Source organism: Hypomesus transpacificus, chromosome 14 (assembly GCF_021917145.1).
Source record: "Hypomesus transpacificus isolate Combined female chromosome 14, fHypTra1, whole genome shotgun sequence".
In the NCBI taxonomy this organism is placed as follows: domain Eukaryota; kingdom Metazoa; phylum Chordata; class Actinopteri; order Osmeriformes; family Osmeridae; genus Hypomesus; species Hypomesus transpacificus.
Genome location: NC_061073.1, coordinates 10,399,643 through 10,427,303, shown reverse-complemented (window position 1 = coordinate 10,427,303; position 27,661 = coordinate 10,399,643). Strand labels below are relative to the sequence as shown.

The 27,661-nt window shown below is 46.2% G+C and overlaps 3 protein-coding genes across 8 annotated transcripts; all 3 read right to left on the bottom strand.

The window, feature by feature from the left end:
* Positions 1-713: 713 nt before the first annotated feature.
* Positions 714-20,397, bottom strand: nfybb (nuclear transcription factor Y, beta b). 3 transcript variants are annotated; one of them, XM_047034903.1, is made up of 7 exons: positions 20,290-20,397; positions 19,372-19,465; positions 12,702-12,835; positions 5,650-5,847; positions 5,473-5,551; positions 1,484-1,563; positions 714-1,364 (listed from the first exon to the last, which is right to left on the bottom strand). In XM_047034903.1, the coding sequence occupies exons 2-7, from the start codon at positions 19,463-19,465 to the stop codon at positions 1,329-1,331; spliced, it is 621 nt and encodes a 206-aa protein (XP_046890859.1). In that variant the 5' UTR covers positions 20,290-20,397; the 3' UTR covers positions 714-1,328. The 3 variants fall into 3 exon arrangements, with proteins under 3 accessions (XP_046890859.1, XP_046890861.1, XP_046890858.1); XM_047034905.1 differs by lacking the exon at positions 20,290-20,397 and adding an exon at positions 19,928-20,238; XM_047034902.1 differs by lacking the exon at positions 20,290-20,397 and having other exon boundaries at positions 19,372-19,471.
* On the bottom strand, positions 12,790-17,385 carry LOC124477222. Of its 4 annotated transcripts, XM_047034886.1 has the most exons (4): positions 16,748-17,385; positions 15,496-15,740; positions 13,454-13,715; positions 12,790-13,414 (listed from the first exon to the last, which is right to left on the bottom strand). In XM_047034886.1, exons 1-4 carry the CDS (start codon positions 16,984-16,986, stop codon positions 13,087-13,089), a joined length of 1,074 nt encoding a protein of 357 aa, XP_046890842.1. In that variant the 5' UTR covers positions 16,987-17,385; the 3' UTR covers positions 12,790-13,086. The 4 variants fall into 4 exon arrangements, with proteins under 4 accessions (XP_046890842.1, XP_046890844.1, XP_046890843.1 ...); XM_047034888.1 differs by having other exon boundaries at positions 12,790-13,715; positions 15,496-15,729; positions 16,737-17,385; XM_047034887.1 differs by having other exon boundaries at positions 12,790-13,715.
* A 290-nt stretch (positions 20,398-20,687) lies between the features above and the next one.
* On the bottom strand, positions 20,688-26,896 carry slc41a2a (solute carrier family 41 member 2a). The gene is made up of 10 exons (XM_047034879.1): positions 26,887-26,896; positions 25,921-26,229; positions 25,277-25,384; positions 24,996-25,052; positions 24,760-24,904; positions 23,320-23,466; positions 22,018-22,165; positions 21,609-21,814; positions 21,376-21,524; positions 20,688-21,096 (listed from the first exon to the last, which is right to left on the bottom strand). The coding sequence occupies exons 2-10, from the start codon at positions 26,188-26,190 to the stop codon at positions 20,920-20,922; spliced, it is 1,407 nt and encodes a 468-aa protein (XP_046890835.1). The 5' UTR covers positions 26,191-26,229; positions 26,887-26,896; the 3' UTR covers positions 20,688-20,919.
* Positions 26,897-27,661: the final 765 nt, after the last annotated feature.

Here is a 27,661-nt window from a genome sequence, read left to right as displayed (position 1 = left end):
CAGTGAAGGCCTATACAAAAAAGAAAAATTATGTTGAATGTTTTGTCTATCATGTAGCCGGTTTTAATCAAGCAATATTTCAAAGTAAGAACTGTGGTGGAATTTTTGTGAATAAAGGGAGTTCAGAATAACTTGTCTTTCTGTTTATTTTTGCATTAAGGAGCAGTTCTAAAACAGTACTATACGGCGTCTGGATGAGAAGGTCTCTCTACTCATTATCTGAGCACCCTTTTAACCAGTAGTTCCAGACAGTTACGTAATCAGTTCAATCGGTCATGTCTACCAAAAAGAGGAACTCCACAATGTGCAAGGAGAGAAAGGAACCCCAAAGGAAACAGATGTAGAATTTAATACAGATGTTCACCACTAGATAACTTAAGAGGAACTTGGAGGAGAATCCCTGCTTATGTGGGCAAAAAGTGAAAAGTTAAGCAATTCTTAGGCCGAAGAACATTCTAGCTTAATCGAAGTTTAAACTTAAGCGATAACTGTTCTAGGCCAAAGTATATTATAGACATCTTTAAGAAAGTAATTTTCTATCACAGAACCAATGTGAGAAGGCGGGAAACTAACATTTTTAAAGAGCCTCGATTGTGTACTTATTCTGACTAGTGTTATTCAGCACAATCTAGATTGTCAAATTAAACTTTGTCTAAATTATCTGAGCTCCTTACTAAAACTCTGTATGTAAGGATGATATTTGTAGGCAAGACTTAATCATGGAGTAGGTAGTTTATTTAGGAGCTTGGTTCATCAGACAAGCACTGCACAGAGGCATAGATTGTACAAATAACAGACTGAATGGAACAAAGCTTTTGTCAACTAATCTATACTGCTGGTAATCATGTTTATTTTTTATTAAACGTACATGAAATTATACAAAGTTTCACAGAAGTACAATTAAGTTACATTTATCTTAAATACCCAGCATGCCACTCAATTGTAAAATAAGGGTGTGGAATGCAACTCTACTCTACTTTCCCAGGAGGACACTTTGAAACTACTTTCCTAACCCAAACATCCCTTCAGCTACGATAAAACTGCAAACAAGTATAACATAACATGGAGTAACAAAAACACACTAATTTAAAGACATAATACTTTATGAAAATCCTAAACAATCTCTGAAAACAGCCAAAGAACTGGCTGACAGTATGACTCCAGTCCAACCAATGACTGACCAGAGCACAAATCCACTGTCTACTTCCTCATCTTGTGTGGGGGACGTTCAGCCCCTAACTTTCCCCTTTGACCTGAGTGTTGATAGATGAAGGAACCCTTTCCTCATTTCAAAAGTGTTATCCAGCACCTTCCAGGAACTCTTGACATCATCCTGTAAACTGGATCTGCTGTACACCAGGGATCTGGAGGAGACAGAAAAGGAGAATGTATCAACACACAGTAGGAGGCCCATGCTATGCTGCTTCCCAGGTGACATCGGGGAAGGTGTGTGTGTGTGTGTTTGCGCAGGTTTGCCTGGTACCTGTTGGTAGGAGGTTGTGTACACCATGACGTTCTGCTGCTGACCATCTGCAGTGATGATTCCAGCTGGCAGCTGGTTCGCTGTGGGGAGACAAGGGAGGAAAGATTGAAGAGAGAAAGAAAGGGGGAGATGGACTGAACTCTACTGATGTGAGTGGAGAAAGGGGGGAGGGGCAGAAGGAGGGTAGATGAAGGCCAGACTTAAAGGGAGACAAGGAGGGGAAGGGTGGGAGGGTGAGAAATCTTCTGTAATGGGAAATACTGCATTTTATAATGCTTGTTTTTTTATTAAGGTTTTAGTCTATGTTACCTATGAGGAGGTAACTGTTTGACACGAGAGGAGGAGGAACTCTGGTTCTCACACTTTGCAACAATAGCCAGACTGAGCATGTGGTCATTGTGACAGAAAGATGAACTTGGTTAAACCAATCTTTGCCTTTTTAAAAGAAGTGTGCTTGTCATCAGATGCTGACCGCCATGTCAGAGTTGTGTCACACCATCCACATGCCCATGATCCATCATGTCAGTCGTGTTACACCCTCCAAATTACATTTACTTCGGTTTTCCTCTGACAACCGTCTGGGGGTCCCACCTCTCAAGAGCGCCCGCTCCCCACCCAATGTTTAATGGTAACTTGTTTAACTACATGCTCTTATGTTTCTTCCTATTGGCACTTATTTGCTTTTCACAATGTATGCTTCATGTTTTGGCCACCCACAATGTTTTGAGGCTCTCGTTGTTTATGATCATTGACCTATGCACATTAATAAATGTAAAATATAAATTTAGCAGACGCTCTTATCTAGAGCGACTTACAATAAGTACAGGGACATTACCTCGAGGCAAGTAGGGTGAAATGCCTTTTCCAGGGACACAACGTAATTGCACGGCCGAGAATCAAACCGGCAACCTTCTGATTGGAAACCTGATTCCCTAATCGCTCAGCCATCTGACCCCCTTCCCATGGTCCGCATGCCCATGATCCTAGACTAGCTTACAGAATGTCAGTTGCCCAAAAGTCTAGATAAATGTAAACCTTCAGTGGGATGTAAAATACACCCAAAAATGCCACAAGTGTTCAGGGTTGTCAAATGCAGACTAAACAAAACATTAATCTCATTTTCAGAGATATCTCATTGAGAAATATCTCATTTTCAGAGATATCACATTGAGAGATATCTCATTGAGAAATATCTCATTTTCAGAGATATCTCATTGAGAAATATCTCATTTTCAGAAATTCTCTAGTAACCTCTACAACCTCACAAAAAGCTAGAGATCTACACAAACCAACCCCGCTATAGAAAAGATCCTGATGGCTCAACCACATGTTCACAGCAGAGTCCCCTCACAGTATCACACCCCTCCCCACCTCATGCATACTCATTGTTAACCAAATGATGGGGGCGTTTCAAAGTGTTTGTTTACATAAACACTTCTTGGAAGGAAGGTGCATTTTATTCAAAGGAACTGTTGGAGATATTCAAATAGCTCACCTGTGTGTATGCATTCTTCCCTTTTATGTTTGATTCCAAGTCAGATTGAGAGGTCTTCAGTAAAACAGGTCAGATTGAGAGGTCTTCAGTAAGACAGAGGCTGTTTTGATTAGTGTGTGGTCACAGTGGCATGTGGAACTGTAGCAGAGCTGCACCGTGGCTGAGAGGAATGCTCAGGCCTGCCAAGGTTCTGTTCCGAACCAGAGACAGCTGGGTCAATTTGACAGTGAAAATAAGTCTTGTGATGTGTGGGAGGTTGAGAAACATGTCTGTAAGCAAAATATAATGTGTAAAGTTGATCATTCTGCGTGCTTTTTGCTTACTGTCTGTACCCCGCAAGAAGCTTCAATAAAATTATATTTTGTTGATTAAAGAGCCACTTTCTCTGCATCTTGTTTAAAACGTTCTTGTTGTGTCTGATTAGCGACAACAAGATAAGATTATGACGGCTCACCAAATCTTCACAGCAGCTGTGGAGTGGGGTGATCCAATGAAGCTCCCTAACCCTCATCACATCTTCACAGCAGGCTCCTGGATCACCCCACTCCACACCTCACCGTTACTCATTGTTAACCATCCAAATGATGGGGGTCAAGTCTTTTTTACAACTAGATGAACACTACTTGGAAGGTGTCATTCACATGCATTTTATCCAAAGCGGCTTAAAATGAATGACTGAAAACTGAACACTTAAACTAGTGGGTTTGTAACCACTGCTCTACATTTACATTGAGTCATTTAGCAGACGCCCTTATCCAGAGCGACTTACAGTAAGTACAGGGACATTCCGCCCGAGGCAAGTAGGGTGAAGTGCCTTTCCAAAGGACACAACGTCATTTAGCACCTTTGACATGGCTCAACATACCAACACTAAGAAAAACATTGTTCACCTGTGGAAGACATTTTAGGATTATGTATGTAAAATGTATGTGTCTTAAATAACTTTTGAATATAACCATCTATGTTAATTGGTAAGAGACAGGAAGAAGAGATAAATGAGTTGAGTTCAAAGGAATGCGAGGTGTTGATGGTTCTGTGGGACGGTTGACCCTGGAGGGAGGGTGAAGCAACTTATATGGCCTTCTGTCCTCTATAGTCATAGACTAAGGGGCTATAGACCAATTATTTGTTTGTAAACATTCGGGATGTGCGCACAATGTGGTTGCAGAAAACCGGCAAAAGAATAGCATTTAAAATGGGAAAAGGACCACACGGATTATACAAATAGTTAGATTTAAAAAGACCAAAAAGGTCGAGGAGGACAGCCTTTAAGAGAGAAAGCGATTCCCCAGTGATCTGTCACATCAGAATTTTTATTTGGGTCACAAATGAAATTTGAGTGAGACTGTTGCCCGGTACCGACCGCATAGGAGCCGGGAGCCATGTCTTCACAGCATGACACAAAGTTCATACATTTACAGTCAATTCTACATCTAAAAAGTTGAACAGGGAAGCTTTCAAGAGATATGGGAATTCTGCTTTTAGTTATTTTTGTTATTTGTTTAAAACTGGCATCTGAGTGAGACTGCGTCCCCGTTACACTGTTTTGAAGTTAGCCTCAGTCAGACTCGCTCACTGGCAGTCTGCACAATGTTGTATTTCACTCCATTCTACACCATAAACGTCAGGGAGGACTGCCTAATGTAGATACGAGCCTGATGAAGATAGCCAGCATCTCGGATTTCTTTACCAAGCCAGTTTCATTCATCATTTGCCTGAAAAAGCGACCTCCGTTAGCCAGGCTAGTTTTGCCCAATCACTTGGTCAGGCTATTGAAGGGTATCGGGGTCAAGTGACTTTTGTGCATAGACAAGTGAAACGTAAATGTATTTGTCCAAAGGCCAAGAGCCTCAAAAAGTTAATATCAAGCCCTGCAATCCAGGGGCGTGTCCAGACATTTTTGATAGGGGTGGCACAAGGGGTGGCCCACCTCTGACTGGGCATATAACCAATCATATATTAAGACATTGGGGTGGCCAATCAGATTTCAGGGGTGGCCCGTGCCACCCTAGGCCACTCCCTGAACACGCCACTGCTGCAATCCAGTGGCCAGAGATATATGATGACCTGATCAACACTCCAAGTGTAATAGACCGGGGAGAAGTTTGCCTTTTTTTGCAACCGACATGCGCAGTTGAGCCTGCTTGACAGTTGTGTGACGTAGGGTGATATTGGTCTATTGAAGCAGATGTTTGACCTTTTACCATTTGACATGGTCAACTCCTGTAGTTTTATCATCTCCTAATCTGGGGAGAGACGTAACATCAAAGGAGCCTGGGCCACCAAGGTCCTGAGGCTTTGTCTTAGCTGTCACTATGTTGATACATTGTATTCTGTAAGGGAGTGAGCCAATCAAAGAAGAGACACGGGACAGCTACATTGATTGATTGACTATAGAGGATGACCATATGTTATACGTTTAAAGTGTGTATGTGATGTTCTTCACCACTCAGGCGGACAACTGGGCGCTAGCATGTTAGCAACAGTAACTCACCAAAGCTGTCATCTGTAAGCTCCTCCCCCAGTCCTTCTGACACAGACAGGCCTCCAAGCCCCTTCTCTCCCTTCATGGCCTTGAGGCAGAACACATCACACACACGAGACGTTACACACGACAACACACACACACAAAACGTTATACACACACACGTTGTGTGTGTGTTAGACTCACCTCTCTGAACTTCTGCAGGTATAGCTTCAGGGGCTCCACGTACATGTCGAAGCCCAGCGTCGACATGGCAAACAAGATGTCCTCTCCATTGATGGTCTTCCTCTTCTCCTGGTGACAGCGCTCGCTGGCCTCAGACGTGATGAAGCTGATGAACTCACTCACACACTCCTGCACACACTCCTTGGCATCCTTCGCTATCTGTTTGATGGGCAGCATGAAAAGCAGACCAATTCATCAAATAATAAGGTTAAAGAAGGGAAATGCATACATTGATGTCAACTTATCAATGATTGACATTGATAAGTTATGCGAGGCTAGCTTTTTTCCATTTAATTCCAGACGATTCAAACCCCAATATCCCACCTCCACCCTCCAAAGCCATGTGGTGGCCCGGAAAACTGCCTTAACACACATTTGGCCTACATGGTCATTTTAGGACAGCAGACTGCTAATAGGGATCAAGAAACACCTACAGTACTTGTAGAAAAACTGTTGCTGACTCACAGTCATGTAAGTGGAATGACTGTTCTCATTAGCCAATATCAACATCATCATATTTGATTAACCTTTAATATAGGGCACTTTCAGAGCCGGGCACCTTACATGTCAAGCTGACCTGTTCGGACAAGATAAGAGTAAAGAACACTAGCAGATTAGACAGAGACCTTGATCGGCCAAAACACTATAACTAGCTTACTAAGATCAAAACAGCAACCTCGTTCAGGGTCAATGTACAATTGGGGGATGTCTGATCAACTGTATAAAATGCTTACTAAAATGAGATGTTGTCAGGTTGTCTCACGGCAACCTCACCTTGTGAATGTGTTCCTTTGTTTGATGACAATAAAGAGCCATTTGCATCTGAACTTGATCTCAGCCTCTCCCGAGCTTATCTGAAGCAACCTGGTCTATGCAGCGCAAACAGCCCACCACAGCCACTCCCACAAAACGATAGGAGCACGTATTGAGTGCAGGGGCAAAATGTGCACTGGTAGGTAGTTGTAAGGATGAGATCTGTCTCCAAGCAAGCCGGAAGGAGGCACGACAATTATAAAAGGGTTGACTCGGTTTATTAGCACAAGCTCGGATCACACCATCAGTCCATGACAGAGGGATAGCATGAGTCTCTCAGATGGCCGTTATATACATGAGCTGGACAATACAGATATAGTAACCACCCAAACATGCCCTTAAACAGTACACACTCCAGGACTTAATGCCCAGGGGACACGCACCCAGATCATTCGATTATAACTGAGTTACCATCAGCAGCATCTCCTCTTCTCCAGGAGTTGCACAGAGCACCTTCCCAGATCTATATGTGTACTTCTAGGGGCCCACAGTGCGACTTCTTGAAGACAAATGCTTCATATACATAGAAAATCTGCATATCAGTAGTGTAAGGGTTTTCTTCAGACTGACTTTTTAGTCAAAGCTTGATGGTTTATTCAGCTACAGTTGGTACATGACTGACACAAAAAGCCAAACAAAAGCAACTTCATTCCACACCTCATCATATTGTATACCAATTCCCCTCTCCCGGCCTGATAAGCTGTTGCAACATTTTAGCAGGTGCTTCCCACGTTTAATCAAGGCCATCCGGCCCTTCATAGACCCAACAGAGAGCCAACATGACTCACTATCCATGCTGTCCTCACACTCCCCAGCCCTGTGTTCCCTTCCCCCTCGAACCCCAGTTCACCCCTTTCTTTTCACCACAACAAGCGTCATCCCCCAATGAGATCCCCATATAGATGTCCTTATCAACCGGACTTAGGTCAGCTTGACCTTCCTATATTTATCCTCACTACCTTACCACGGCCCCTCCTTGAGTCACCACCTTACCGCGGTGGAGGGGTTTGCGTGTCCTAGTGATCCTGGAAGCTATGTTGTCGGGGGCTTCATGCCCCTGGTAGGGTCACCCAAGGCAAACAGGTTCCAGGTGAAAGACCAGACAAAGAGTGGCTCAAAAAACCAACCATGAAGAAATACAACAATGGTTCTCAGTTGCCCCTGCCCGGAAGCGGGTCACCGGGGCCCCCCCCTGGAGCCAGGCCCGGGGGTGGGGCTCGATGGCGAGCGCCTGGTGGCCGGGCCTTTTCCCATGGGGCCCGGTCGGGCACAGCCCGAAGAGACAACGTGGGACCCTCTTCCAGTGGGCTCACCATCCGCAGGAGGGGTCATGGGGGTCGGGTGCAGTGTGAGACGGGCGGCGGCCGAAGGCGGGGGCCTTGGCGGTCCGATCCTCGGCTGCAAAAGTTAGCTTTAGGGACGTGGAACGTCACCTCGCTGGCGGGAAAGGAGCCTGAGCTGGTGCGCGAGGTAGAGAGTTTCCGGCTAGATATAGTCGGCCTCGCCTCGACGCACAGCGTGGGCTCCGGAACCAGTCTCCTTGAGAGGGGCTGGACTCTCTTCCACTCTGGAGTTGCCCTTGGTGAGAGGCGTCGAGCTGGGGTGGGAATACTGGTTTCCCCTCGGTTCGGCGCCTGTACGTTGGGGTTCACCCCGGTGGACGAGAGGGTAGCCTCCCTCCGCCTTCGGGTGGGGGGACGGGTCCTCACTGTCGTTTGTGCTTATGCACCAAACGGCAGCTCAGAGTACCCACCCTTTTTGGAGTCTCTGGGGGGGGTGCTGGAAAGCGCTCCTCCTGGGGATTCCCTCGTCCTCCTGGGGGACTTCAATGCTCATGTGGGCAATGACAGTGAGACCTGGAGGGGCGTGATTGGGAGGAACGGCCCCCCCGATCTGAACCCGAGTGGTGTTTTGTTGTTGGACTTCTGTGCTAGACACGGTTTGTCCATAACGAACACCATGTTCAAGCATAAGGGTGTCCATATGTGCACCTGGCACCAGGACACCCGAGGTCTCAGTTCGATGATCGACTTTGTAGTCGTGTCATCGGACTTGGGGCCGCATGTCTTGGACACTCGGGTGAGGAGAGGGGCGGAGCTGTCAACTGATCACCACCTGGTGGTGAGTTGGCTTCGATGGTGGGGGAGGACGCCGGTCAGGCCTGGCAGGCCCAAACGTAATGTGAGGGTCTGCTGGGAACGTCTGGCGGAACCCTCTGTCAGAAGGAGCTTCAACTCCCACCTCCGGGAGAGCTTCGATCATGTCTCGGGGGGGGCCGGGGACATTGAGTCCGAATGGGCCATGTTCCGGGCCTCCATTGTTGAAGCGGCTGACCGGAGCTGCGGCCGCAGGGCGGTCGGTGCATGTCGCGGCGGTAACCCTCGGACCCGGTGGTGGACTCCGGAGGTGAGGGATGCCGTCAAGCTGAAGAAGGAGGCCTATCGGACTTTATTGGCTGGTAGGACTCCAGAGGCAGCTGATGTGTACCGGCAGGCCAAGCGGAACGCGGCTTTGGCGGTCGCGGAGGCAAAAACCCGGGCATGGGAGGAGTTCGGCGAGGCCATGGAGAATGACTTCCGAACGGCTTCAAAAAGGTTCTGGACCACCATCCGGCGGCTCAGGAGGGGGAAGCAGTGCTCTGTCAACACTGTATACGGTGGGGATGGTGCGCTGCTGACCTCGACGGGGGACGTCCTGGATCGGTGGAAGGAATACTTCGAAGACCTCCTTAATTCCACCAACACGCTTTCCGACGTGGAGGCAGAGTCTGGGGACATCGGGGGGGGCCCTTCTATCTCTGGGGCTGAGGTCGCCGAGGTGGTTGAAAAGCTCCGCGGTGGCAGGGCCCCTGGGGTGGATGAGGTCCGCCCGGAGTTCCTTAAGGCTCTGGATGTTGTAGGGCTGTCTTGGTTGACACGACTCTGCAACATCGCGTGGACATCGGGGACAGTGCCTCTGGACTGGCAGACCGGGGTGGTGGTTCCCCTCTTTAAAAAGGGGGACCGGAGGGTGTGCTCCAACTTTAGGGGGATCACACTCCTCAGCCTCCCTGGGAAAGTCTATTCAGGGGTCCTGGAGAGGAGGGTCCGTCGGATTGTCGAACCTCGGATTCAGGAGGAGCAATGTGGTTTTCGTCCTGGCCGTGGAACAGTGGACCAGCTTTATACCCTCCGCGGAGTCCTGGAGGGTACATGGGAGTTCGCCCAACCAGTCTACACATGTTTTGTGGATTTGGAAAAGGCGTTCGACCGTGTCCCTCGGGGGCTCATGTGGGGGGTGCTCCGAGAGTACGGGGTACCGGATTTCCTGATCGGGGCTGTCCAGTCCCTGTACGACCGGTGCCAGAGTTTGGTCCGCATTGCCGGTAGTAAGTCGAACTTGTTTCCGGTGAGGGTTGGACTCCGCCAGGGCTGCCCTATGTCACCGATTCTGTTCATTACCTATATGGACAGAATTTCTAGGCGCAGCCAGGGTGTTGAGGGGGTCCGGTTTGGTGACCTCAGGATCGGGTCGCTGCTTTTTGCGGATGATGTGGTCCTGTTGGCTTCATCGGGCCGTGACCTTCAGCTCTCACTGGAGCGGTTCGCAACCGAATGTGAAGCGGCTGGGATGCGAATCAGCACCTCCAAATCTGAGGCCATGGTAATCGACCGGAAAAGGGTGGAGTGCCATCTCCGGGTCGGGGAGGAGATCCTGAACCAAGCGGAGGAGTTCAAGTATCTCGGGGTCTTGTTCACGAGTGAGGGAAGAATGGAGCGCGAGGTCGACAGGCGGATCGGTGCGGCGTCCGCAGTGATGCGGGCTCTGCATCGGTCCGTCGTGGTGAAGAAGGAGCTGAGTCGAAAGGCGAAGCTCTCTATTTACCAGTCGATCTACGTTCCTACCCTCACCTATGGTCACGAACTATGGGTAGTGACCGAAAGAACGAGATCGCGAATACAAGCGGCCGAAATGAGCTTTCTCCGTAGGGTGTCCGGGCTCTCCCTTAGAGATAGGGTGAGAAGCTCGGTCATCCGGGAGGGGCTCAGAGTAGAACCGCTGCTCCTCCGCGTCGAGAGGAGCCAGCTGAGGTGGCTCGGGCATCTGATTAGGATGCCTCCTGGACGCCTCCCTGGTGAGGTGTTCCGGGCACGTCCCACTGGGAAGAGGCCCCGGGGAAGACCCAGGACACGCTGGAGGGACTATGTCTCTCAGCTGGCCTGGGAACGCCTTGGGGTCCCCCAGGAAGAGCTGGCGGAAGTGGCCGGGGGGAGGGAAGTCTGGGCCTCCCTGCTTAGGTCGCTGCCCCCGCGACCCGATCCCCGGACAAGCGGCAGATGACGACGACGACGACGACGACGACGACGACGACGACCTTACCACGGTTAAACATTGATCTCAAAATCAGTAACTTCAGTAAGAAGGCCATCAGATGTGCTGTTCCCAGCGGTTCAGCCATTGGCTCCCTCCCTCTTCACTGGGATGCCATGATGTGGAGCTACTGAACTCATAACAGCCTTAAGCACACACACATTAGCCTCACAAACAGGCTCTTTTACTCCTGTTTTAGAGACCACTCTCTTGACCTTGGTACTATCGCTGCTGCTACCCCCCCCCCCCCCCCCTGCTACAACATTCCTTACTGAGACTTCAGCTCAGGACATGATTCAGCTGTACAGACACCACAGGCCAAACTCAGGCTCTCTTTTCCATACACTCTCTTATGTGTCTGCCACCCTTTCCTATAATCAATAAACCACAACAGTAGGTAGACACAGATAGCCCGTCCAATCATTAGTTAGTGTACGGCTTAATGATTGGTTGTTTATTACAGGTATCGGATTAATTTCATATTACGGTCAAACCTTTATATGTATTGGTTGCTAGCAAGAGAGTAGATTTGATAGGCAAATATGTTTATTTTGGCAAATATGACAAAAAGTGCTTCTCAACAAGATTGCCTACCCTGCCTTTATTTGATATCTGTAAGGATGGTATTCATAGTGAAGTTCACGGAAGTAGGTAGATGCACGATTAAAAGTTTGATAGTTTATTTAGGAGCTCAATTCATCCCACAAGCACTGCTCGGAAGCACAGATTGTATAATAACATGCTAGGCCAAAAGAGCATTCTAGAATTTTCCTAGTTTTCCACAACTTCCCCAGCAACTGTCAGAGAAATTAAGGATGTAACCTTTTATTCTGTATAAAGTGATACTGTGTTCAGTATTTCTTGCCTACAGAAAAGGGAACCTTTCCAAATGAAGTCTAGGTAACACCAGGCTTATCTTTATTGGGCATGCCATAAACATGCTGACCCTCTGGTAAGCCTGGTAGAGTAAAAATGGTAAACTTCCACACACGCACACACACACACACACACACACACACGAGATAAACTTTAGGATAAGCACTCTTATCAGCTAGACCAGTGATGATTTTCAACCACTCAAGAGATCGTCAGGTGTGCCGTGAGAAATTAATCAATTTCACTTAATTACTCTTAATTACTTAAAAGATAAACATTTATTCATTATTATATGTAATAATTAATATGTGTAATAATTAATATGTACTGTAATATTCAGAGTAATGTAATATTCAGAGTAATGTAATATTTGTCCGGGTGGCAGCAGGTAGATAATTGCCTCGTTCCTTCTTAAAGACGAGAATTAATGACGCATGTGACAGGTCGTGGTGATGGAGAAGTTTTTAAATAGGAAGAATGCAAACACACAGCAGAAGTATAGTAGTTAGCCAGCTCTACAATTGACCCAGCCTGGCTCTGCCCTCCAACGTACTTCTGCTCAATTTTCATTTTGCTTCTGTACCAGGTGCGGGCAAAGCAGAGAAAGGGGAGGTAACCTTCCCTATTGTGACGTCAGAATAGGAGGATTTTAAAAACCGAGCGTTTGAGCTCTCATTTTCTCAAAGGTGGAGAAGAATACCCAGGGCTTGGTTAACACCTAGGAGACCAAAGGCAGCTGAGTCATATTAATTAACTCATATTAATGTTAAATAACCTCCTAAAGTGAAGTTTTCAAGTCATGGGACCTTTAATGTTACGATAAGTTTATTGAGGGAAGTCATTACTTTCATAAATCGATTAAAAAAAATTATCACCCAGCCCTAGGGACAGTATAGTTGTATGAGGAGCAGATTTAAATACAGCAAGTAGATGTTAATGAGTTAATCGCTGGTCTGATGGGGCAGTGAACTCACCTTGCCAGTCTGAGGAACGGCATTCTTCATGATCCGAGCCACATTAGCGATCGGAAGGTAGATATCCTGCTCCCGGAAGTTCTCTTTACTTCCACTGCCGTCCTCATGGTCATTCAGACTGTCGTCTCCATCATCTGTCCCAGAGGAACACACAGGTGCAGGCCTTAACTGTGGAGGGGTGTCAATCTCAAAACTATCTAGTGTTTATGAAAATATAATCAATGCTTTTTTTTGGATGAAAATACAATCAATGCTTCAGATATATCAAAATATGTAATGATAATGTTGAACATGTATTCCAAATATATCATTATGTTGCCAGGACGGAAATTTAATTGTCTTAAGTCTTGACTTGTCTTAGAATGAGAAGAGGAACAACAAGAGGTCAGCATATTAACAGGGAGGGCTTCACAGGGTTATTGCACGGCTGCAGAGAATATGGAGCCAGCATGCTCAGGGCCAGTGAGAACCACCAGATAGTGGAGGAGGAATGGCTAAACCAGGAGATAAGAAGACACATAAGGCCCCACAACTCTGTGGGTCTAGAGAAGGAAGAGGCAGAACCAGATCCAGGCGGTGGAGAATGTACTCTTTTGCACCTGGACATCACCACACCTTTGACTGCACACCTTGACAATAAAACTCCTTCTGAAACCTGACAAGATGAGGTCATCCCCGTCCCCATCACTGGTGGCCAATCACCTGACAGACACCTCCCTCTAAGGTGGAGTATAAGATCACCTGACAGACACCTCCCTCTAAGGTGGAGTATAAGATCACCTGACAGACACCTCCCTCTAAGGTGGAGTATAAGATCACCTGACAGACACCTCCCTCTAAGGTGGAGTATAAGATCACCTGACAGACACCTCCCTCTAAGGTGGAGTATAAGATCACCTGACAGACACCTCCCTCTAAGGTGGAGTATAAGATCACCTGACAGACACCTCCCTCTAAGGTGGAGTATAAGATCACCTGACAGACACCTCCCTCTAAGGTGGAGTATAAGATCACCTGACAGACACCTCCCTCTAAGGTGGAGTAAAAGATCACCTGACAGACACCTCCCTCTAAGGTGGAGTAAAAGATCACCTGACAGACACCTCCCTCTAAGGTGGAGTATACAGTGCCCTCCAAAAGTATTGGAACAGTGAGGCAAATTCCTTTATTTTTGCTGTAGACTGAAAACATTTGGGCTTGACATCAAATAATGAACGTGAGACCAGAGATCAACGTTTCAGCTTTTATTTCCAGGTATTTACATCAGGATCTGATGCACAACTAAGAAAATATCACATTTTGTTTGAATCCACCCATTTGTCATGTGAGCAAAAGTATTGGAACAGATATACTTAAAACATATTTAAGTGAATAAGACTTAATATTTAGTTGCAAATCCTTTGCTTTCAATAACTGCAGCAAGTCTGTGACCCATTGACGTCACCAAACTTTTACATTCTTCCTTTTTGATGCTTTCCCAGGCTTTCACTGCAGCCTCTTTCAGTTGTTGTTTGTTTTGTGGGGTTCCTCCCTTCAGTCTCCTCTTAAGCAGGTAAAATGCATGCTCTATAGGGTTTAAGTCTGGAGATTGACTTGGCCAGTCTAATACCTCCCATTTCTTGCCCCTGATGAACTCCTTTGTTGTTTTGGCAGTGTGTTTTGGGTCGTTATCTTGCTGCATGATGAAGGCTCTGCCAATCAGTTTGGTTGCATCTTTCCTTAAATTGGCAGACAAAATGTTTCTGTAGACTTCCGAGGTCATTTTGCTGCTGCCATCATGTGTTACATCCTCAATGAAGATTAATGAGCCCGTCCCAGAAGAAGCCATGCAAGTCCAAGCCATGACATTACCTCCACCGTGTTTCACAGATGAGCTTGTGTGTTTGGGATCATGAGCAGTTCCTTTCTTTCTCCAAACTTTAGCCTTTCCATCACTTTGGTAAAAGTTAATCTTTGTCTCATCAGTCCATAAAACTTTGTCCCAGAATTTTTGAGGTTCATCTCTGTACTTTTTGGCAATTTCCAGCCTGGCCTTCCTATTCTTCTTGCTAATGAGTGGTTTGCATCTTCTGGTGTAGCCCTTGTACTTTTGTTCATGAAGTCTTCTGCGAACAGTAGATAGTGATACCTTCACTCCTGCCATCTGGAGGTTGTTGCTGATCTCACTAACAGTTGTTTTAGGGTCTTTCTTTACAGCTCTCACAATGTTTCTGTCATCAACTGCTGATGTTTTCCTTGGTCTACCTGTTCGACGTCTGTTACTTAGTACACCAGTAGTTTTCTTCTTCTTCAGGACATTCCAAATGGTTGTACTGGCTATGGCCAATGTTTCTGCAATGGCTCTGATTGATTTTCCATCTTCTCTAAGACTCACAATTGCTTGTTTTTCACCCAAAGACAGCGCTCTGGTTTTCATGTTGTTTTCACCTCTGAATACAGTCTGCATAGACAAAACCTATCTTACCCAATCTGAACCTGAGTGTAGACATTCAGTGGTATTTATTGATTGAATAATGTATGTAATAGGACACACCTGGGCAACAAAACACACCTGTCAGTCACATGTTCCAATACTTTTGCTCACGTGACAAATGGGTGGGTTCGAACAAAAAGGTGATATTTTCTAATTTGTGCATCAGATCCTGATGTAAATACCTGGAAATAAAAGCTGAAACGTTGATCTCTAGTTTCACATTCATCGTTTGATGTCAAGCCCAAATGTTTTCAGTCTACAGCAAAAATAAAGGAATTGGCCTCACTGTTCCAATACTTTTGGAGGGCACTGTAAGATCACCTGACAGACACCTCCCTCTAAGGTGGAGTATAAGATCACCTGACAGACACCTCCCTCTAAGGTGGAGTATAAGATCACCTGACAGACACCTCCCTCTAAGGTGGAGTATAAGATCACCTGACAGACACCTCCCTCTAAGGTGGAGTATAAGATCACCTGACAGACACCTCCCTCTAAGGTGGAGTATAAGATCACCTGACAGACACCTCCCTCTAAGGTGGAGTATAAGATCACCTGACAGACACCTCCCTCTAAGGTGGAGTAAAAGATCACCTGACAGACACCTCCCTCTAAGGTGGAGTAAAAGATCACCTGACAGACACCTCCCTCTAAGGTGGAGTATACAGTGCCCTCCAAAAGTATTGGAACAGTGAGGCAAATTCCTTTATTTTTGCTGTAGACTGAAAACATTTGGGCTTGACATCAAATAATGAACGTGAGACCAGAGATCAACGTTTCAGCTTTTATTTCCAGGTATTTACATCAGGATCTGATGCACAACTAAGAAAATATCACATTTTGTTTGAATCCACCCATTTGTCATGTGAGCAAAAGTATTGGAACAGATATACTTAAAACATATTTAAGTGAATAAGACTTAATATTTAGTTGCAAATCCTTTGCTTTCAATAACTGCAGCAAGTCTGTGACCCATTGACGTCACCAAACTTTTACATTCTTCCTTTTTGATGCTTTCCCAGGCTTTCACTGCAGCCTCTTTCAGTTGTTGTTTGTTTTGTGGGGTTCCTCCCTTCAGTCTCCTCTTAAGCAGGTAAAATGCATGCTCTATAGGGTTTAAGTCTGGAGATTGACTTGGCCAGTCTAATACCTCCCATTTCTTGCCCCTGATGAACTCCTTTGTTGTTTTGGCAGTGTGTTTTGGGTCGTTATCTTGCTGCATGATGAAGGCTCTGCCAATCAGTTTGGTTGCATCTTTCCTTAAATTGGCAGACAAAATGTTTCTGTAGACTTCCGAGGTCATTTTGCTGCTGCCATCATGTGTTACATCCTCAATGAAGATTAATGAGCCCGTCCCAGAAGAAGCCATGCAAGTCCAAGCCATGACATTACCTCCACCGTGTTTCACAGATGAGCTTGTGTGTTTGGGATCATGAGCAGTTCCTTTCTTTCTCCAAACTTTAGCCTTTCCATCACTTTGGTAAAAGTTAATCTTTGTCTCATCAGTCCATAAAACTTTGTCCCAGAATTTTTGAGGTTCATCTCTGTACTTTTTTTTTCACCTGACAGACACCTCCCTCTAAGGTGGAGTATAAGATCACCTGACAGACACCTCCCTCTAAGGTGGAGTATAAGATCACCTGACAGACACCTCCCTCTAAGGTGGAGTATAAGATCACCTGACAGACACCTCCCTCTAAGGTGGAGTATAAGATCACCTGACAGACACCTCCCTCTAAGGTGGAGTATAAGATCACCTGACAGACACCTCCCTCTAAGGTGGAGTATAAGATCTGTACTGCATTTTTCCATCTACTTAACAACATTATTCTCTGGCCTCCCAAGTACCTACTTAAAGAATTACAGCGGGTGCAAAATGCTGCTGCTAGACTATTGACCAGATCCAGAAAGTAACGATCACATAACATCTACTCTCGTCTCTCTACACTGGCTCCCTATCCAAGCCAGAGCTGATTTCAAAGTTCTATTACTAACCTACAAATCTCTGCATGGATTGGCACCACTATACCTCTCTGGTCTTTTTGCACCCTATCACCCCATAAGGTCACCAAGATCCCAAGATGCTGGCTATCTGGTGGTTCCCCAAATTATTATTTTTTAAACTGCTGGCGGCAGGGCGTTTTTATATAGAGCACCTCTTCTCTGGAACAAATTACCTGTCTCAATTAAGGAGGCTGATACCGTTTTGACAATTAAATTTAAAAAAAGTTTTTGTTTAGGGGAGTCAGGTGGCTGAGTGGGTAAAGCATCGGGCTAGTAATCTGAAGGTTGCCAGTTCGATTCCCGGCCGGTGCACATGACGTTGTGTCCTTGGGCAAGGCACTTCACCCTACTTGCCTCGGGGGGAATGTCCTGTACTGACTGAAGGTCGCTCTGGATAAGAGCGTCTGCTAAATGACTCAATGTAAATGTAGTCAGTTCTATGACCGCTAAAGTGTGTGTGTATGTACTTTCAATGTAAACCTGAAGTGTGTGTTTGTATATGTATCATATTTTACTTTTAAATTACAAATAAAGCTTCTATATGTTCACATGGCCCCATCTAGATTTGACAAATAAAGTAAACCTGTAACTGTATATTGTTCCTGTTCTTGTTCTTAGTTGGTGACAAGGCTTCTTATTCATATAATGATCCACAGACTCTCTATATGTGAGGCTGTCCCTAGCGTGAGGTCAAGAGGTCGCGCACTGGGCCCTTGGCAAGACACATATAGATCTAGGAACGTGCTCTGTGTAACCTCTGAAGAGAGCAGGAGGCAGAGAATAGACTCTATACACTGAGTTATGACTGTATCACCTGTGTGCATTGTCCCATGTGCATCATTCGTGGAATTTGTGCTGTTCAAGGGCATGTTTTGTGGTTACTATATCTGTACTGTCCAGCCATACATAAAGGGCTATCTGAGAGACACGTTCTTCACTCATGCTGACCACTCTGCCGTGGGGAAGTCACATGATCCGAGCTTGGGCTAATAAACCCAGTCAAATCTCTTCAGTAATGTGCCTCTCTTTTCAGCCTGCCTGCCTCCAGATAGAAATACATTCTATTATATAAGAATAACGTATTTTAGAGATTCTCTTCCCTGGAACAGATTATATGTTCCAACCAAGGGGGACTAGCGCTATCGTAGTGTCTAGGGCTGCATCAAATACCCTTTCTGCTCTGCAAAATTGCTGCACTAGTCCACACTTGACCAGTGTAGAATTTCCCATTTCCCATTTCTCATTCTAAAATTTCTGTAACTGTTAGCTGCTCCTGGCATTCTCTGATCCCTGCTCTCCTCTGTCCCCCCTCCCGACATCCCCTGTGGTGTGGGGGGTTTGGTGCTATATCAATCAAGACCTCAATTATACAAAATGTGTAATGACAAAGCTGAATATATATTCCAAATGTAATCAATGCTTCAATTACAACTGATGAAGTTATGCAACAGGATGTTTCTAAGTCTGTGAAAAGTGACCGATATTCTGGGGAGTGTTACTCTTGGTGAGGAGGAATGCAGAAGGTCAGCGTGCAGACAAGGGAGGCAACATGGTAGAGCCCAGGGACTGGGCCAGGGACTGTTGCAAACACAAGGGGCCTCTCAGCTCTGGAGTAAAAGTGTCAACATCAGGAGATAAGAGGATGCATTGGGCCCGGGAGGATGGAACTCTTTGCTCTTGGATATCATTCGCAAACCTGGTCTGTTCCCCCATTAGATATACTGCCCACCCTCGGATGCCCCCCCCCCCCCCCCCCTTCCTCTGAACATCAGACCTTTGGGTCTGGTCTGCCCCCCTACCCTTGTGATGTCATCAGACCCTTGGACTGCCCACCCTGAGAAACCCCTCCCTCTCAGGAGGGGTACAATACCTGTGTGCTCTGGACAGGTAGACAGAATTTGGACAGGGCAGAACTCTCTCTGACTTCTTTCAATACTATTCTCAAGAAGGCCTTCGTTTGGTCTACTCTGTGAGACTGTGACTCTTTACTCTAAAGTGAGATTGGTAACATTAACTGGTATCACTGATCTAGACTGAAGACATCCTGGTGTGTTGTATTCATTGTTTGATTGCATCATTTCTTATTAATAAACTACAAAGAACTTGGTCCCGCATTAACCTCGTATCCTTCTCCACCTAGATTAGGAACACTTTGGGAAACCCAGAAATATCGTTCTAGTGAGCTTCACCTACCATCCTGAGACTGGAGAACATAGTGCCCGCCGGTCAGGTACTCCCCGGTAATGCCCAGCTGAGAAGCATCTGTGGTGGAACCGTCTCCATCCATCTGCATAATAACACGAGAATATTGAGTTGAATCTCACATAAACAATCAGAGGCAAATTAGAAACACGCCTGGTTACGGAAGTTGGCCATTGTGAGTTCACACTGACAAAACACAAATGTCCATGGATTTTTATTCCTTATACCCAGTTTCCACAAGCTACAGTATCGCATCCTTTGTTTCATGTATTGACTTACAACTCCCTAGCTGTCTGACTAGGTAGCAAATAAAACGTTAGTTACCGAGCCAGTCAACGCAAAACACCAAAAACTAGCTGCTAATAAAACACTGCCTTGTTTTTGTTTGATACAGTGCCTAGCCTACCGCGCTAATATAGTGGCTGGACTACCTACTAGCTTACCCGGTATGGTGCTTTTCAACTGGACTACTGTAGACTAGCTGGCTAGAGTAGCTAGCTTTAGCTAGTTAGCAAACGAAGCAAAACAGAAATAAATAGTAACTTACAAGTTAGCTAGCCAGGGGTAATCAACACTTGTTGTACTTGTGACATTTCATTTAACCCAACCATGACTAGTAGTATCGTCAGCCCTGGTTGAGTAGTAACATGCTAGCTAAGTTGTTTGACAGACAGCAGCTTATTGTGAATTTCACACAGCAGTAGCCAAAAGTCTGTTGTGCGAAGGCCTAGTACCTAGTACAACAGACGTCGTGAGGTCTCAAAATGTCAAGTCTGAATCCCTGCTGTCTTTATTTCATTACTACTTTCGCGCCTGCTAAATCACAAAGAGATACAGTCGCAAGAGGAGATTTCGATTTGAGGTAACGAGAAATCGGATAGCAATCATTGGCCAGAGCAAGGCACAAACCTCCGATACAGCCCTGGTTGGTTAGCTTCTCAAAACGGCCGTGTGGTTGGACAGAAGATGGCTGCGAAAGAACCAGTCCCAGCGCAAAGGCGAACCTCAGCGAGTCCTGTCTGCATCCCCGATTCCTTCTTCAGCCACAAGAGGGCAGCGATGTACCGGCCCTTCTTATTCTTTCCAATTTTTCACCAGATTGCAAATGATCATCACCGCTATCTACTGTTCTGGAGTGTGAAGCCGGCGTCAAATTCATACAAAATCAATAAATCGTCGGCCTAAATATACATAACAAAACAGGTCCTTAACCCACACCTTCCTCCCATCAAATCACCACCCCACCTCCTTAGCAGTCCTATATTCAACTTTATTTTCACAAAACAATACAGTCATGCAACATTTAAAGCACAGACACACAATTTTGGGGGGGTGAAACTGGAGTTCATCTTCTATCGATTCAATATTGAACTGTGTTCCTACACACATAAAGACAATCACACACAATCCAGACACTGACATTCAATCTGAGCATCCCTTTTATAGATGTACTGAACATGATCATCCTGTGTATGTTTTCATTATATTGTAAAAAATAAAATAAAAAGTGCATCCATAATCAGGGCTCAGTCTTACAGGCTAAGTAGTGGCAGGGTCTCCAAGGAACCAGAGGAGCAAGAAGGCCAAGGCCAGGAGCCCAGTCCCCAGGAGGTCACCCAAGGCCGTTAGGTAGGGGATGGAATAACTGTCTGGGTCTTTGCCTCTCCGCCACAGACAGTGCACCATCCAGTCAGCTATGCAGAGCAGAGAGAACACCTGCAACAAGTCAGGTGCACAGGTGAGAGGAAGGCATCGTTAAAGGCATCGTTAAAGGCATCGTTAAAGGCATCGTTAAAGGCATTGTTTAAGGCATCGTTTAAGGCATTGTTAAAGGCATCGTTGGCAAAGGGAACAAAGGGAGGGAGGTGAGAGAGATGAGATGAAGATTGAAATAGATGAGATGAAGATGAAAGAGATGAGACTGATGTGACTTTAATGGGGGGGACAAATGAGGGCAGGTGCCCATGACACCTGAGAAGTGGTTTGAACTCTGACCTGAAGGAGGGCAGCGGTCAGAAAGAGAGCGACAAAAACAGGTGTGGGGGTGGTATTGCCGCCCATCAGCAAGTGGATAGTGTACAGGAAGATCAGGTGACCCGGAACGACCAATAGGAGGAGGACTTGGGCGGAGCGATTATTGGGTCCTAAAGCAACAGAGACACGTATGAGGATAGGTATATGTGTGCGGGGGCACATGTCTGAGAGCGGGAGGGAGGGAGGACATTCACCTGATAAGCAAAAGGTGTGACAGGGATTGTAGCAGCTCTGTAGAGGAACGTTTCCAGGGCTGAAGTGGAGATGCAGGTGAGTGGCAATGCGACTGGACTGAATAGCAACCAAGTTTCCCCCGATCCCATTAATAACAGGAGCGTAGACTATGATGCCAGCCATGTAGGGGTCTGAGAGCGTCTTGTCCAAGATGAGTCCTCCAGTGCTGCAGAGAGGTACAGGTTAAAGGTTGGTCTTTCAGGGGGTAGCTTGGGGGACAACATTGACAGACCAAGACGTGTTTGGTCAACCTTTGTAACAGACGGATTCATTTTCATTTAGTTTCAGAACGATGATGACAGTCCCAGTATTTACAAAACAATAAAGTTTAGCAGTATTATTAGGCATGTTGTCCCAGTGGGGGCTGACCTGCTGATGACCATGGCTGTGATGATGGGCTCCCAGCCCAGGTACAGCAGGATGCGACTGTCCGGATGTCTGTAGGAAATGATCACCCACAAAGGGGTCATACCCAGGAAGAATACACCTACCAGGTAGGTCAGGTAAGGGTACTGCTCTGTAGGAACACGGGGACAGAACCACTCATCAGTCAGTCCTCCAGCAGAGAGTCACAGTCAGACAAACACCACCAACACCAATGTAACTCACAATTTCTGTGTAGTGGTTTGAAGCAAAAACATGGCTTATCTCATGGCCAAATCTCTTTCTGTCTCTCATCTTTCTCCCTCTGTCTCTCCTCTGTCCCTCCTCTGTCTCTCCTCTGTCTGTCTGTCTGTCTGTCTGTCTCAGTGACGTGCAGTCAGGGTAGGCCAAAATTCAAACGTAAAAATGTTTATTAAATAATTGTATTTAATAAACTTGTATTTGTATTTTTACTGATTATTCTTGTGATTTATATATGCAATATGTGTGTTATTCCAATTGTTTAGACGTTACGATGACAAATGTAGCAGTTACGCATAATCAAATACAACAAAATGGCAGAATAAGCAGTGCTTTTACTGTCCATTCATTGCGGACGACAACGAAAACTATGCGCACTATGTGCATGCGCACTTCGATCCTGTATTATTTAACATGTACGTCGAAAAGCACAACTCTGCTGTGCCTTTGCACGTAAATATGTTATGCCAGTAATCATCTACGTTACGTATCAAACATGGACCAATTAAAATCGAGATATTACTGGAAATTTGCGCAGCTAACGTCATTACACTGGTTACGTTGAAAACGTAATCCCCGCAAAATTCAAGTCAAAATGACAGCAGCGGTGTCTGCCGATATCAGAGTTGAGGAATTTCTCCAAGCTCGATATTATTCAAAACATGAGTTAATAGCAAGAGGGAGGTCTACACCAGACTTAGATGGACCACTGCAGCAAAAGGGACAACATGTTTTCGATCTTTTCAAACAGACTGGTATGAAAAGATTGGCTATGTGGCTGTGCTAACATTCAGCGGCTGTAAACTACTGCCTACTGTTTACTGCATTTACTGTTTTGACATATTAGCCTAACAATAAATTAGGTAATCTGGCTTTCATAACTCAGTGCCTACCCTCTCACTGACATCACAGCACGTCACTGGTCTGTCTCTCTCTCTCTCTCTCTCTCTCTCTCTCTCTCTCTCTCTCTCTCTCTCTCTCTCTCTCTCTGTCTCTCTCCCTCTCCCTCTCTCTCTCTCTCTCTCTCTCTCTCTCTCTCTCTCTCACCTATACACTCGTAGAGGCCCTGACTGAGGCAGGCCAGGATAGCGAGCGTAATGAGGTCACCGAAGCTGGCAGCCATGGGCGTGGCCACGTTGTCAGGGTTGATGCCGACCCTCTTAGAGCCCAAGATCACCCCCACCATGATCACACCTGCCGAGGAGACACAACCACACACTCTAACAGCGTCCACATGCTGGGCCCTCCTCATGTCCTCCCACAGACGCAGATCAAACACACACACTGCTGTCTGTTTGGTTTTTGTAGGCAAGTCAGCAGACAAACTGCACTTCAAGAAGCGGAATGATCGATTAGACAGTCCTTGATCACTATCTAAGTATCACATGACACACTGCCTGGTCTTTCAAAAGGAATTTGTTAAATTTGTTAAGGGAGTTGTTGTCAAACAAAAAAAAAGTAGCGTAACACTTGTGTAAAACATCCTCAGGGTCTATACGGGACAGCGTGAGTTAGGGATGTGGAAGGTCTTATAAAGTACAGTATGTGGAAAGACACACCTTCCCTATAATGAGTCCACGGTAGCCTCACACAGGGACGCTAGTGAGGAGCGCCCCAACGTGAGGAACAACACACAGTCAGACAACAGAGCGGGACAGGAGGGGGACGGGGGTGTGGGGTGGGGGAGATGAAGGAGAAGGAATGGGTTGAAAGTTTGTTTGATTAGGTGCGACAACAGTAGTGATATGGAATTTTAGGTTGATCGTAAAATGTATGTGTTTCTAAGTGTGGTTTGATGTGTGAAGCTTCTGTGTTCATTGTTAAGAGACACACATTGTGACTTGCAGCTTACAAGAGAGGGGGATAATTTAGTAGAGTTTAAAAGGTTGTAAAGTGTTAGAGAATGTTGGGGGATTGTTTGTGGCAAAGAAGATGGCTATCTGTTTAATTACTTCTAAGGTTGGTGACCCCACAAGGCATACCCCTGGAGTTATATGATGTGGTTTTACTGTTGCTGTTAAGGGGGGTCCTGTGGAATGAAAGCATGATAAAGACTGTTTTGAGACAGTAGGTCTGAGACTTGCTGTGGTTTTAACTGATTGTATGCAGATTGTTTTGTTTTAGGAGGGAGGAGATGATAGGAAGATACATGAGACAGACTGCATGTCTGTTCTTTAATCCAGGAGTTCATGGTGGGGAAGGATGTGACTGATGTTACTGATTGATTACTGCTTAGAAAGACCAGATGTTACGAGTCTATATGAGATTAGATATTTTTCTTATCAGGATAACTCTGTTGAATGACCTAGGGTTAGCATGTTGTCCTTCGATAGATTGATCAGAAATATAGTTTTTTATTTACCATTGGTGCTAATAAAAAATATGTTTTAATATGGCGTTCTGACTATTTTATCATACAGTTACTGCAAAATTCCACCACAGTAGACAGGTGTGTGTTTGTATCTGTGAATCAGTATCTCTGTTTACCCTGCAGTAGTGAGGCAATGAAGGCAGTAGCTACACTGGCTGTACACAGGAGAGCGGCGTGGCTGAGGGTCATCTTTCCCTCCAGGATCCAGCCCAACATCACCGCCACCAGAGCCGCCAGCAGCCCCAGGACCGTGGCCTGGACCTGCTCAGGGACAGCAGGGGACAGTCAGGCTAAAGGAACCAGCGAAGGCTGAATGGGAGGATGGCACGTTTTAGTTTAAGGTTTTACGTGCCTGCTTTAATGCCAGGTTCCCAATCACTAGGCTCCAGTCCATCTTGCCCATATTGACCTGGCAGGAGTTAACAAGAAAACATCAACATAATCCTAGTGTTCCTCTTCCAGATATCATGGTGTTTTATGGTGCACGACAGCTTAAGACAAATGTTGCAGCTCTGCTCAAGTTCCATCCCAGTCACGTGACTGTAGACTGAGGTGCGAGTGAGTTTCACACCAAGAATGAAAAGTGATGATGCACAGACGCTGTATGTTTGTAAATGTACCAGGTTTACTCACTGCTGTTGAAAGTCTAGAGGCAAGGGTCATCTCTAGGTTTCCTTTCAGACCCAGAAGAGCAGGAACCAAGATGAAGATCTCTGTGACTTTGTGGAACACCTCCCAATGCTGTACAGGTCCGCCACAAAATACCATGTCATTCATCGGCTACAGGTCTGCATGTGGCAACAAATCTGAATGTGTAATTTGAATGTTAACCAATCAAAATCATTCACATTATTTTCTCCTTCCATCCATCGCTGATTCCCAATCACCTACCCTCCCCTCCTAGTTCCTCCCCTCACCTCCTACTCCCCGACCTCACCCCCACTTCACCTCCAAGTCCCCCCTTTTCTCTGTCCCTGTATGCTTTCTCCCCCCCCTCCCCCCCCCCCCCTATCTCTCTATCAAACTTTCTCCCTGTCTCTCCTCCTCTCCCTGTCTCTCCTCTCCCTGTCTCTCCTCTCCCTGTTTCTCCTCCTCTTCCTGTCTCTCCTCTCCCTGTCTCTCCTCCTCTCCCTGTCTCTCCTGTCCCTGTCTCTCCTCCTCTCCCTGTCTCTCCTCTCCCTGTCTCTCCTCTCCCTGTCTCTCCTCCTCTTCCTGTCTCTCCTCTCCCTGTCTCTCCTCCTCTTCCTGTCTCTCCTCTCCCTGTCTCTCCTCCTCACCTGCACCACATCCAGCAGAGTCCCAGCCGACACGGTCCCCAGCCCAGCCAGCAGAAACGGCACCAGGATCTGTATCACCATGGAGCGTACCGACTCGCTCCTCTCCCCTGAAGGACTTCCCCCGGCCTCGCCGTCCTCCACGTCTCTCTCGCTCGCCTCGTCCATGACCTTTGACCCCAGGTAGTGTCCATTGAGGAGCAGGGGGTCTGTCTCGGTGCATGTGGCGGAGTCTAGGACCCAGGGGGCGTCCCGTGGCCCGGTGAGAGCCATGAGTGTGTGGTCGGTCGACAACGCTCGTCCCTGCCAGACCTATCACACCCACGGAAACATCCGGGTCACGGGACACCAGCAAGACTGAACCCACACTATAGAAATAGCTCCTGTCGAAGCAATCAATTATACTTTTTCTAAATTGATTAATCTAAGGGAGATAAAGTATGCTATCTGTCATTTTTGTTGTGAGCATCACAAGATACTCAGATGGAATCTCACTTGTGAAGCAGAATGAGATGATGTGTCGCAAGGGATGAGTCCAAGGTGTGATTTCAACAGAAAACACAGAAAGGCGCTAGGTTAGCTGATGCCTGAACCTTTAGATACAAAGCAGCCATGCATGCAGGGGAGGCATGTCCAGAGCATGGCTCTCACATGGCTGACATATGGCCCAGTCGTCTAATGAGAGGACGTGTTTGCATTTTCCTCCACCTCTCATTACTCTCGTACATAATGGCACTTTGTGCGACAGAAACAGTTTGACTACCTATTAGTGTGGACAGAGAAGTTAAGTAAATGTCCCACATTTTGAGGAAAACTGTTTTTAGGAAACATTTAAAAAGATGTCGACTACTGAACAAGGCACACATCATCTATAGTACCTCTTCAGGATATATTCATCAAACATATCTAGTATTACCTGAAAAAGTTAATGCAAACAGTTGCTTCAGGAAATATGATATGGTTGCTTACCTGAAGCGAGGGAACATATGATATTAAAGGACAAAAAAAGGTTTTTCTCACTTCTCTGTTCTGCCCATCTGTGTTCTCCTCCTGAACGGCTGAAGTCTCGTCATGTCTGTGGAGTCACTCTCCGTCTCTCTCTCTCTCTCTCTCTCTCTCTCTCTCTCTCTCTCTCTCTCTCTCTCTCTCTCTCTCTCTCTCTCTCTCTCCCTCTCCCTCCCCCTCCCTCCCTCCCTCCCTCCCTCTCCCTCTCTCTCGCTCCTCCGTCTCTCCCTCTCTCTCTCTATCTCTCCCTCACTCCCTCTCTCTCCCTCCCCCCCTTTCTTTCTCTCTCTCTCTTTCTATCTTTCCCTCTCTTTCTTTCTCTGTGTCCCTCCCTCTGTCTCTCTCCCTCTCCTTCTCTCCCTGTCTCTCATTCTCAGGCATGCATCCCCCCCCCCTCTCTCTCTCTCTCTCTCTCTCTCAATTTGACATATTTGCACAGACAACCTCTTTCAGTCTATCTGTATTCTCTTTGTCTGTCTCAAACTATAAGATGTACAGCCTTTATTTACCTCTCTCTTTCTCTCTCTCTCTCTCTCTCTCTCTCTCTCTCTCTCTCTCTCTCTCTCTCTCTCTCTCTCTCACACACACACACACCAACACACACACACACACACACGCACACTTATAGATTGTACATGGCTTTGACAACAATACCCTTGTCCACTTGAAAACTACAATTCCCGTTTATACGGTTTTTATGTTTATTTATGGTAGGGTAGGACGCTGCCTCACACTTCCG

Bases quoted from the DNA above. Each gene is read 5' to 3' on its own strand.
- LOC124477222 (XM_047034886.1), bottom strand. From the start codon at position 16,986: ATGGAAAAATGCAGTACAGATCTTATACTCCACCTTAGAGGGAGGTGT. The intron at 15,741-16,747 runs GTGTCTGTCAGG...CCTTAGAGGGAG, and splicing joins ATACTCCACCTTAGAGGGAG to GTGTCTGTCAGGTGATCTTA. The intron at 13,716-15,495 runs GTGATCTTACAG...GGTGTCTGTCAG, and splicing joins TAGAGGGAGGTGTCTGTCAG to GTGATCTTATACTCCACCTT.
- slc41a2a (XM_047034879.1), bottom strand. From the start codon at position 26,190: ATGGCTCTCACCGGGCCACGGGACGCCCCCTGGGTCCTAGACTCCGCC. The intron at 25,385-25,920 runs GTGAGGAGGAGA...GGACCTGTACAG, and splicing joins CTCTGCTGGATGTGGTGCAG to CATTGGGAGGTGTTCCACAA. The intron at 21,525-21,608 runs GTGAATGTCCTC...CTGTTGCTTTAG, and splicing joins TCACACCTTTTGCTTATCAG to GACCCAATAATCGCTCCGCC.
- nfybb (XM_047034902.1), bottom strand. From the start codon at position 19,471: ATGCAGATGGATGGAGACGGTTCCACCACAGATGCTTCTCAGCTGGGC. The intron at 12,836-19,371 runs GTAGGTGAAGCT...CCTCTGGGACAG, and splicing joins TGTTCTCCAGTCTCAGGATG to ATGATGGAGACGACAGTCTG. The intron at 5,552-5,649 runs GTGAGTCTAACA...TTCTGCCTCAAG, and splicing joins ACCTGCAGAAGTTCAGAGAG to GCCATGAAGGGAGAGAAGGG.